General features: G+C 49.2%; 1 protein-coding gene across 2 annotated transcripts; it reads right to left on the reverse strand.

Moving 5' to 3' along the window:
• Positions 1-9314, reverse strand: CDKN3 (cyclin dependent kinase inhibitor 3). 2 transcript variants are annotated; one of them, XM_009472698.2, is made up of 8 exons: positions 9235-9314; positions 9006-9088; positions 7737-7792; positions 6112-6156; positions 4847-5069; positions 3907-3938; positions 2398-2501; positions 1-1302 (listed from the first exon to the last, which is right to left on the reverse strand). In XM_009472698.2, the coding sequence occupies exons 1-8, from the start codon at positions 9298-9300 to the stop codon at positions 1216-1218; spliced, it is 696 nt and encodes a 231-aa protein (XP_009470973.2). In that variant the 5' UTR covers positions 9301-9314; the 3' UTR covers positions 1-1215. The 2 variants fall into 2 exon arrangements, with proteins under 2 accessions (XP_009470973.2, XP_087603196.1); XM_087747070.1 differs by lacking the exon at positions 2398-2501.
• Between the last annotated feature and the right edge of the window lie 2174 nt (positions 9315-11488).

Raw genomic sequence — 11488 nt, forward strand, 5'->3', positions numbered from 1 at the left:
CTCGCGGGGCGCTGGAGGACACCTGGGTGCTGGAGCGGATGATCATCGCTTCCTCAGAACAGGACAGAACGAGTTTAAACGTTTTCTTCAGGAGTTTGCTCACTTCTGCTCTCATGAGTGGATGTCGTTAAACAGGAGGGCTGTGGACTGTTACCGGCATCTCTCTGTGAGATGCTCTCCAGCCCACAGCTGATTGTTTATTTACTTTCTCTAGTGTTAGCAGGCAGAAGTGCTGTGCCAGAAACTCGCCCACGCAGCCACAGCAGTGCCTCTTCCTACCGCATTCATGTAACAACCCACGTGCTTGGTTTGCCACAGATCTTCAGTATAAAACCTCCTTCTGCTGGAATGAGGGGTCTCGCTCCTAACTATCACCGAGCACGCGAACAGCAGAACCGTGACATTTTAGAAATAAGGGGCGAGCACGCCAGCGGGAAGTGTTCGTGCTTGACTTCCCTTTGGTTTTTCTAATCAGCTCCAGTGATGTGATTTTGATCTAGCTACATTATCCCAGCAGGACTCTCTCACAAAGGCAGTAGAGGAGGAGTCGCCTCCTCTGAGGGAGTCAGAGAAGGATCGCCTCTCCCCCTTTTCCCTACGCACCGGAGCAGAAGCCAGCCTGTCGGCACTGGAAGCCTGCACTTAGCTGTGAGGAGCCACAGGCTGTTTCCTGGCAGATCCTGCCTTCACCTCCAATTGCTTGTCCCAATTCTCACGCTACGTAGAACAGGGACGAAGGAAAAAGGAAATTCAGTCGCTGCTTTGCCAGCCTGGCCTCCCTTCCACTTGGTAAGGACGCTAAAGCGGCCCGTAGGATGTCAGCATGAAAACACCAGCGTACCTGTTCCGTGGCAGCAGAGGCGTATGCTGTCGGCACCAAGTGATGCTAAACATGAGGTAGACATTGTGTAAGGGTCGTTATTGTATTGAAAACAAGCTCATTAGGCACGCAGGCCACCGGCAGAACAGAAATGAACATAAATCCACTTCCACCTATTTTTAAGGCAGTATTAAAGACTGCCAAATAGAGGAAGATGCTGGATGTCCTGCAGGATTTCCTTCCCCCGCCCCAACGTTTTACACACGGATTTGGGAGCGAGCGGCTGCGTCACCCAGGCAGTAGCGATGAGAAACTGTGAAGGTCAGGAGTGAGGTGTCTTGTCCAGGTGTCTGCCGCCGCCACGTAGACACAAAGGTACACCCCGCTGCTATTCGTTATCGCGACACCGATCGTAATATTGTATCCTTTGTTGCCAGATGTGCAGCTAGGTTGTCTCGAAAGTCGTGGAGGTAATTGTATTGCTGAAAAAGCACAACCGGATTTGTAATGAGTGCTCTGTACTTTCAGAAGAGGCACTACCAATCTTAAAAAGCTGTGTGATACCCCAGGATAAAAACTGCACCCTCTAGGCCGTGTATTTGTTCTTGGGCTTACTCCAAATCCTCCGGGATTTTTCACTGTCAGACACAGGTAACCTGGAGCTTGGCTTGGATCCTGTGCTTCCTCATTCAAAATGAGATAAAATGGTTGGTCAGCAGAGGCTAAGGGGCAGATCACCCACCCCCAGCGGCGGTGAGGGCTTCTCGTGGGAACATTTGTTCCTGTCTTTCCCCCCTCCTCAACCAGGGATGCGGGCTGCTGCCCACCTGCCCCCGTGGGTTGTGGAAAACCGATTTTCAACACGTAGTTTAAACAAGATTGGCCTTCCAGAGAGGCTTAGAGCTAACAAAGAGTCAGTCTTTAGGCAACTCTCTCCTCGGAAACTACTGTCTTGTAAACCTTTTAAATGTCAGCTCCTCTTTCCTGTACATAGAACTGTTTTAAGAGCGTAACATCTAGGACTCGTATCAACAGAAATATGTACACAGAGTAGCTAAAATCCCACCAAAAGAAGAAAAAACCATTACGTTCAGCAACTTAGGCCTCCCTCCGTGTAGGTTTTAACACTAGTGCTAGGGATGCTTCTTAAATTAAGACTGCCGGTGTATCGGTGTGAGAGCTACCGAGGATGAGCACGGCTAGCTGGGTTAGGAAGGTGGCGCAAAACCAAGGCAGAAAAATCAAGCAGATGTCCGAGTTGTGAGGAGAACGCGAGCAACAGAAAAAGGGACAATAGTTCAGTCAGCGATGAGCAGGGATAAGGAGGAGAAAGCAACGAGTTCCTAATGACGGTGAAGAGCAGGCAGGGCGAACAGCTGTTGAATTCAGCAGAGGCGGAACAAGACAGGATCAGCCTGAGAGCAGAAAGCCAGGAGCAGCTCAAACCCAAGCGAGCAGCGGGGGCTCCAGCTGCGGAGCATCTCAGAAAGCCAGAGGGATCCCTTCGTGAAGCAGAGGACTCCACGAGCTCCCCACTCTTGTTTCGCCACCTGCGTTACAGGTTGTAGCCTCATTACCTTGATGGTCTGTATGGCCCCAGATCCTCTCAAGTTCCTGAGGCTGTCTATCGCTTGCTGAGGTGCCAGTGCATCCGAGAGCTGAAGCAGGAGACACGCAGCGACTGTAAGGGAAAGGTACACATGCACGTATGCCACCGAGCACCTCTGGCTGTACGCGGTACCGCTTTTGCACAGGAATTTTGCTTCATTGCACCAACGAAGTTGGTGAAGGGTCTAGAGCACAAGTCTTATGAGGAGCAGCTGAGGGAGCTGGGGGTGCTCAGCCTGGAGAAGAGGAGGCTGAGGGGAGCCCTCATTGCTCTCTGCAACTGCCTGAAAGGAGGCTGGAGCCGGGGGGGTCGGTCTCTTCTCCCTAGTAACAAGCGATGGGACGAGAGGGAACGGCCTCAAGCTGCGCCAGGGCAGGTTTAGGTTGGGTATTAGGAAAAATTTCTTCACCGAAAGGGCTGTCAGGCCCTGGCCCAGGCTGCCCGGGGCAGGGGCTGAGTCCCCATCCCTGGAGGGATTTAAAAGACAAGTAGACGTGGTGCTCGAGGACATGGGTTAATGGTGGGCTTGGCAGTGCTGGGTTAACGGTTGGACTTTATGATCTTAAGGGTCTCTTCCAACCTTAACGATTCTATGATTCTATGAATAGGTTTGTTCCATGAAAACCATTCTAGCAAAACTCAGCCTCATCATATCGGGGTCGTGGATCTGTTGGATCTTTTGCTGAATATCATTTGTTGGCCCTGGCCCCATCTGCTGCTGCTTCTGCCCAAGCCTGCAGGCTTTGGAAACAGGCAAAACCCCTCCTACCTTCCCCCCCCGCCTTTCTAGCAGCATTTGGGAGGCAAATTCTAAAGTCTTTCCAAGAACAAGTCCCAGTACACCCAGTTCATAGAATCATAGAATCGTCAAGGTTGGAAAAGACCCTTAAGATCATCAAGTCCAACCGTTAATTCCCCTTTGTGTCTTCTGACCGCATCTGCTTTCTTGCCAGTGTCACCACCCCTTCCTGCTGGGGCACACACAATAACTAACGCCCGTGCAAGCTTTAGGGGGAACATCGGGCTGAAGAAAGATGCAGAGGAATAGGTTCCTCTCCTTTTCTTGCGGAGATGTGCAAGGAAGAGGGGAAAGTGCGATCCCATCAGTCAGAGGAGACTAAAATTTGCAGTGAAAACAGAGAAAGAGTGAGAAAGTAAGAGAGCGCTTTCTATCAGCCTCACGGAAAGACTGACCCTGCCTGACCCTCCATCCCCTCACCTGCCTTCTCAGAGCCATCCCATGGCATACTCATGGCACTCCCCACAAACAGGTTCTATACAGGCAGCTAATGTTAGTACCTTTCCCAAGAAACGGGCTCAAAAGCATGAACTAGCCTGCTACCTGCAGCGGCAGTTTGCGCTGTAACCACAGTTAAGCTTCAAGCAGAATTTGGCACCTTTAGACAGTGCTGTCTCACAAGAATGGGTTTGTGAGGCGGGTTAGTCAGGCACTGGGAGGGGGAAGACAACTGCTTACCGAGACATGAGCGTCCAAGGCCACCGTAACAGCTGAAAGAGAAGAAAACGTTTGGTTGTAACAAGCTGTAGTACACTGCAACACCCTGAGCCCCCCGATACGTAAATGTACGGACACAGTTCTTGCCTTAGTATAATCAAGAGGAGCAGTGGTACAAGAAAGTTAGAATTTCTATAGAAATACCTACAGGGCTATCTCCCATTTATCCTTCAGACCTTCCTTGAGTAGTGTCTTTCTAGAGAAACTGCAATTTTAAAGTTCCCCTTCATTCATGGTAACAGTCCCAAAGGCACAGGAGGACAGAAAACAGCATGAAGAGGGACAATCTCAATTTTCTTTAAATCCTACTCCAGATTAAGGCTTTGAAGACAGTTGTGAGCTAACCATCGCAGCAGGGTTCTGCATCAGCAGGAAGCCCAAGGACTCCTTGGATGCCTGCGCAGGCAGCTGTCAGCAGGATCATTCAGGGAACACGGAACTCGGACACCTCTCCCCCTCTACCCTCAGCTCAGCTACAAGTGTCTAAAGAAATTACTTTAAACCAGTTTCATGCAATTTAAGAGTGAATTTTGCACGGCTGGAACCCACTGAGTCCCTGATAAACAGCCCTGGGGTGTGTTATCCTCTGGCAACAGCTGCTTTAGCTTACAACTCGCATTGCATACCCGATATCCAACTAGGCTAGCAGCAAGGAGTCATTCAGCACACGCTTTGAAGCGCTTGCTGGACAGAGCAAGGGGAAATGGGAGATTCAACTCTTACAAAGGACAAGTTAGCTCCAAAAGGGTGCGTGAGAAACAAGCAGCTCTTTACAGCTTGAACTAACGCTAAAGAATGCAATTGTCATTTGACAGGATTCTGTTCAGCTGGTCATGCATCTAGAGAGAAGCTGGTATCTTTTACAGGAACGTGGGGTGACAGGGAGGCAACCAGAACCTACTGTATGATTGTTTTCCGGTTACTTTCCAGGCAGCTTCGGAGCTCTTCCAGAATTTTGCAGCAGTTGGCAATGTCCGGAGCGTCCCCGTCAGGAACAGGATAGTGGTGCACACAGATCCCGTGCTGTTGGTAGGTGTCTATAAGGTTTGGTACTCGGTATTTTAAGAGCTCTCCTCTGGTACAAAGCACAAATATATCCTGGGTCCCATAGGTCTTTAGTTCTTCTGCCAACAGATTAAGACACTTGCAAATAAACAAAAGCTTATCAAGCTTGAGGATAAACAGATAAGCTACTTGGTACTGATTCTCTTGTTTAACCTTTGACGTTAAGACAATAGGAGTTAGCAGTTTTGCTTTGAGCAGCATTTCCTTCTGCTGAGTCTCTCCCACACTTGCCTTCAGGTAACCCACGAGAGGAATTTTCTCAGTTCAGAGTGAGTCTTGAGACAAGCCTCGCTAGAAAGCACGTCAGCACTCAGAACGGTCTGCTAGCTGCTGCCAGCTTCAGCATGACTCTGTCCCTTCCCCAGCTGCGACTGTGTCCAGACACTGTGGGTTTTTGCTATTAGTCTCTGCTCTACTAGAGTTTACAAATGAATATTGGGCACAAATCTTTACAGGATTTCATCTTTTCTATCCCAATCTCACTTTTCTCTGGGAAAAGGAGATCACAAGTTTGTAATTCTTCTTGGTCCTAGCTGTTTTGAAGATGCCTTCTCCTGCATGGGACTTGGCAGAGCTCATAGTTACTGTGAAAGATACGCAGATGCCTGTACAGCTCCAGCCTGGAAACAGCCTGACCGCTTATTCAATATTTGGTAAAGAAGCGACAGAGAAAGTGGCACTGCACGCTTGGCAGTGATATCTAGTACTCATAACGGTGACTGTGCCAAGATATTGGCTGCATCTCCGAGCACAGTGTTAGCAAAACTCAGACAGACATCGCCGTCAGACGTACATACCCCAGCAAGACTCTGTAAAGAACTGCCCTGCCTTCTAACATTACGCCGTGTTAGACAGACAACTGTAGCAGCCATTATAGAAGTACGAATAAAACACCACCACGTCTCAAAGTCAAGCCATGATAAAAGTCAGATACCTGGCGTCTGGATCCTTACGCCCAAATTAGATAAACAGCAACTCCAGCAGCCTAAGACAAGGTAAACCTCCAGCCCCTTAGGCATTTATGCTTTCGGTTTACCTGCACGTTGTTCTTGCCCGTTACGTGGAAGCGAGAGGCACTTATACACTGGCCAGAAGACTCACCTATATCTTTCTGAAGATTTCTTCTAACATCCTTAAACCTGCAACCTAAAACAAATTATGAATGACAATTACCACTCCGGGTAAGTGACATTTATGGAATGTTCTTCAGCTACAGCTGAAGCATAGGGCACAGGCAACCTCCCGCCAAAACCAAGGCAAACAGCAAAGCCACACCCCAACTAAAACACAGTTCTTTCTTATTTTTGCAAATAGATCACTAGCACAGAAGACAGTTTAAACATTATTATCTGCTTAATACTGTAACATAATAGGATAAAAAAAATACATAATAGGATAAAAAAAAACACCTGCTCAAGTTTTTAAGCTGCTATGCATTTTCCAGATGAAAAGTTTCAGATATTGTAAATCAGGGTACAGCTTAAAAAAACAAAACCACAAGAAACCACACAAAACAAGAAACACCAACAAATAAAAGCGCTGGATAGAGATCACTTAAGAGTCGTCTGGTTGACTGGTAGGAAAGTAAGTTCCCTGTTCTGTAATACTCAGCACAAATCACATCAAAAATCCTCCTCACTATTCAATCTACAGCGTATTGCCACTTCCATTTTTTCCTCAGATTGTGATACCAAGGCATTTTTGCAACGCCTACAGAATACTGCACTGCGATATTCACAGCTCTTGTTTGGTTTGTGAGATGTAATTGCTCAAAACATTTGCACTGTGTCCTCCCTCTGTCTCCCCTCCTTCACTCACAGCCCCATAAGCACACAAGCTTTATGCCTGCCCTGACTGTGCATATCTTCAAACACCTTTTGAAAGCAGGACAGCAGAATCCTGCAGACCAAGAGCTGTATCAACAGGGCTACAACTGGAGGTTAGCATCCAAAGACTAAACAGCTGTTACCGGAACAGCTCAGGTAGCTAAAAAACATAACGCAGCTGGGTTTTGGCATGTCTGCTAACTGGTGTTCAAGTGTTAGAGGGATTTTCATCAGCACTGGCCATCACCCCCTTCAAGGTACCTTAAATTCAAATATTACTCAACACTTGTTTCCTAGTTCTTTAGTGTGGTATTAATCCCAAGCTTGGATTTCCCAGAGTTGGCTAATGAAAGTCGAGTAACTGCTTTAAATGAAGTAAGGAAAGTTCACATTGTCACCGCTAGCAGTTCTGTCTCTTTTGTGACCACAGGAGATTCACCATGGCTGCAGTTTTGGTAGTTCAAAATACAGTGAAAGGTTATATGTTTATTTTTCTATCATGGCCATGGTAGTGCAACCCAGACGCTAAAGGAGAGCAGTACAGAACTGTCAGCACAGCGAGTGAGTGTAATTTGAGCCCAGTATATCTTATAAAGGAATTCTTTGTCAAAGCAGTCTTGTTTCACTTACGTTGTTGCTTGTTACAAATAGCCAGTCAGGCTAAAAAGCCAACTATTTTAAATGACCGTGGAAGACCACTCTTCTCTTACCACTCAGCCAGACGATCTTGCATTAAGATATTCTCTCGATTAGTCTTGGTATTTCTGAAACTATTATTCCAGTGGTAGAATACAAAACAAGTCACCCCACCAAGTAAATGGAGCACAGAATTTTGGGGTACAAGATATTACCTCTCTTCAGCTTCAAACCTGCCTGCAAATATCAGTGAATGCTTCTTACCTGGAAGGGAACATAATCCCAGGAACTCAGAAGAGTAGACAGGAGACAAAGGCAACCTATCAGAAAATAACAATATTAAAAAAAATCAGAACATTTTGATTATTTGAGTAGAGATAGCTCACTACAAGACATTCCTTTTCCATGGGACCATGAGAAGAGTTACCTGCCTGTAATTTAATTTTAAGAATAAAATGGAAGCATTCCAGTGTTATTTCTACAACATCAGACAAGGGAATCACATGGTTGGTAGTGTACTTCATCACATACCCCTGCCCAAGAGGATCCCAGGGGATTTGTCAGACAAAATCTACCAAGGCACTCGGGCTAGCATCACTGACAGTGACCACCAAATGCTTCCAAAAGCAGACCTGGCCCCACATCCACTGACAGTTTGCCAGCACCAACTTAATCCCATTTCAGAGGCACCATCAGGTCAACCACAGCCTCAGTCCTCACTCTGGCAGGTCACTGGAGCCCGGCATGGGTTTAGAATCACAGAATCGTTTAGGTTGGAAAAGACCTTAAGACCATCGAGTCCCACTGTTAACCCAGCACTGCCAAGCCCATCACTAAACCATGTCCCTAAGCACCACATCTCCCCGGCTTTTAAATACCCCCAGGGATGGGGACTCAGCCCCTGCCCTGGGCAGCCTGGGCCAGGGCCTGACAGCCCTTTCCGTGAAGAAGGTTTTCCTAATATCCAACCTAAACCTCCCCTGGCGCAGCTTGAGGCCGTTCCCTCTCGTCCCATCGCTTGTTCCTGGGGAGAAGAGACCGACCCCCCCCGGCTCCAGCCTCCTTTCAGGCAGTTGCAGAGAGCGATGAGGGCTCCCCTCAGCCTCCTCTTCTCCAGGCTGAGCACCCCCAGCTCCCCCAGCCGCTCCTCCCCAGCCTTGGGCTCCAGCCCCTGCCCCAGCCTCGCTGCCCTGCTCTGGCCACGCTCCAGCCCCTCCATGGCCGCCTTGGGCTGAGGGGCCCAGCGCTGAGTGCAGGATTCGAGGTGCGGCCTCACCAGTGCCCAGTACAGGGGCACCATCACCCCCCTGCTCCTGCTGGCCACACTATTCCTGATACAAGCCAGGATGCCATTGGCTCTCTTGGCCACCTGAGCACACTGCTGGCTCATGTTCAGCCGGCTGTCAACCAACACCCCCAGGGCCTTTTCCGCTGGGCAGCTCCCAGCCACTCCTCCCCGAGGCTGTAGCGTTGCACGGGGTTGTGTAGTTTCTGAGGGAAAGGACACCCGCCCCCGCCCCGGGAGCGTCTCACCAGGAGATGGGGAGCGGCCTCGGGTCCTCCTCAGCGGCCTCTTCGTCAGAGGAGTCAAAGTCGCCCGCTTGCATCGCGCAGGGCTGCGGCGGGAGAAGAGCGAGGAACTTACCTGGGGGCCGGAGCCCGCCCTGCGCCCTCGGCTGAGCCGGCGCTGAGGCGATGCCGGGGACCCCGGCCCGACCCCGGGGATCCCGATCCCGACCCCGCTCCCGGCCCCGGCCCTCACCGGCTTCACCATGGCGCTGCTCCCCGGCCGCCGGCGGTTTGAACGGTCCCCGCCCACCGCGGCCATCTCATTGGCCGAGCCCTTCCCTCCCTTCGTCCAATGGGAAGCTGCCGCTCGCCGGATGCGTGGACACCATCCTGCGGCTTCTCGAGAGGAGCATTCTGATTGGTGAGTAGCGAAGGAGAGGCGGGCTTTAGAACTGAAAAAGAAGCCGGCGGCGGCGAATCTTTGCGCTGATTGGCTGAGGCGGTGCGGCGGGAAGGGGCTCTGCCTCGAGCCGCAGGGGCCGCTGCGGGCGGGGCGCTGTGAGGGCCCTGTCAGGGCCGGGCGGCTGCGCGGGCGCCTCCCCGCCCCTTAATTCCTTTTTAAAGCCGGCTTCGCGTTTCTGACTGAAAAAGGGGTAGACGTAGGCTTTCACTGTCCGCTAGTGAGTTGTTTCTGAGTTGCCCCAGCCCTTTCTATCTGGGGTGCTGTTCCTGAGATAAATGTGGTGCTGGAAAGCCCCCAGCAAGCGTGGAGATTACTGCAGCTCCAGCCTTGTATTTTCACTTGCCTCTGGTGGTTTTATATCTGCTGTGGTGTGCTTAGTGCAGATGGGGTGGGAGGGAAAAGTTGAGGAGGAGGGATGGGCCCTTCCTGAGAAGCGAGCCTGTGGGATCCAGAACCTACATCCACACGGGCTGTGATTAAGGCATGGAAGCAGATGTGAGCCTGCATGCACAGCACACGTGAGAGCAGGGATGTGCTTGATTTTACTGGGTTGGAGTGCAGTTTGGTGGCCCTTTTTGGTGTTAGCATGGTTTCTGTGTGTGGCTGTGGCCTTGATGGGTGCAGGGGAGTTTTCAGGGGGCTCCCAGGTGCTCTGCAGAGGTTTTGGGTGGTCAGTTCTGGGTGCAGAGAAAATAGGACTTTCTAAAAGCAGAAAGTGAGCAATGCTTGCTCTTTTAAACCATGAACTTAATGTCAAATATTCTGGCAGCAGTAGTACCTCAAGCTCTTGGGACTGTTCAGACCTCGCAGATGTGCCCTTAGCTCTGCTGCGTAGGTAGCTGACTCGCAACTCCGCGCAGGCGGAAAGCTGAAGGTGGCTGTAGTGGACGCTCTTGTGGGACCTCATGGAAAATTCTGGCTTAAAGCAATTAGATGTGTCTGCATCCTGCTCTTGCCATGGCCCTCTTTTCTAATGTTCTGTGCAAATAGGTTTTAGGGATATTGCATGGAGTTTTTTACCTTAGCCTAACTAACATGAAAGATTGCTCCGGGGGGGGTGGGGAAAGATTCTGGCTGCCTGATTTTTAAGAGCTAGGCTGTTGCCCATGGTTAGGGCATTTTAGTAGACCTGGTTTTGCAGCATTTCTGGTTTATCGTGCCAATAACTGGTCATTAATTAATAGGGAAAAATGCATAAATTGATAGTGAGGAATTTTGTTTTTAAAAATTGTATCAAGGCATTTCTACAGTCTGTGCTTAGAGATGTGTAGAACTATGTTGTGAAGGAGCCAGACCTGAACAGTGACCTTTGGCATCAATCTAGAGGATAATGTATGGTCATGGAGACTTTCAAAGGTGGTGTTTGGAGTCAAAAGTATGGTTGTGCACAAATTCCTTAAGTGGTTTGAGTTTGGTGGGATTCCCAGGAGGGCCAGTGCAAGATCTCCAGGTGTGGAGATTTTAGATTTTAGTTCTACATTAGTAACATTAGTTCCACAGCTGGAGGTTTTCAAGAAACCTGCCTGAGAAGGATGGTAGGAGCAAATTGCTTGGCATTGCAGGATTTAGGGTAGGTTCAGGGAATGAAGAAACAGATGATGAGAGGATCAAGGAGAAGATCCGTTTATTAAAACCCAGAATATGATAGCAAATATGCAAAAATTAGATTATTGAGCATAATGGGGAATTAAAACAATGCAGATGTTGCTGACTAAGATGAGAAATGGGAAGAAATACATGGTAAGAATTGAGGTAACACGAGGACAGCCAGCCGCTGTACCTGTAAACATCATTTTAACTCCTACAGCCACTGTGTGAAGGAACAGGTAGGTTGTTTGCTTCTGTTCAGTGTCTTTTTAGCTCTGGTCTCCTTAGAGATTATGTGCAACGCTTTTACAGTTTGAGATAGATGTGAAATTTGCTGCATTTTTTTTCCCCGTGATTGATCTTGCCTATTCATGTGAAAAGTGTTGCAGACTTTGACTCTGAGGATTATATCTTTATGGAAGCAGTGACATGAGACTGATCAATAGAAAAAAATAGC

Source organism: Nipponia nippon, unplaced genomic scaffold (genome assembly GCF_047370975.1).
Source record: "Nipponia nippon isolate SJK-2023a ecotype South Korea unplaced genomic scaffold, ASM4737097v1 scaffold_11, whole genome shotgun sequence".
Lineage (NCBI taxonomy): Eukaryota > Metazoa > Chordata > Aves > Pelecaniformes > Threskiornithidae > Nipponia > Nipponia nippon.

Bases quoted from the DNA above. Each gene is read 5' to 3' on its own strand.
- CDKN3 (XM_087747070.1), bottom strand. From the start codon at position 9,300: ATGGCCGCGGTGGGCGGGGACCGTTCAAACCGCCGGCGGCCGGGGAGC. The intron at 7,793-9,005 runs GTGAGACGCTCC...ATTTTCTGATAG, and splicing joins AGGCCGCTCCCCATCTCCTG to GTTGCCTTTGTCTCCTGTCT. The intron at 1,303-3,906 runs GTAAGCAGTTGT...GTGCTTTTTCAG, and splicing joins CCTTGGACGCTCATGTCTCG to CAATACAATTACCTCCACGA.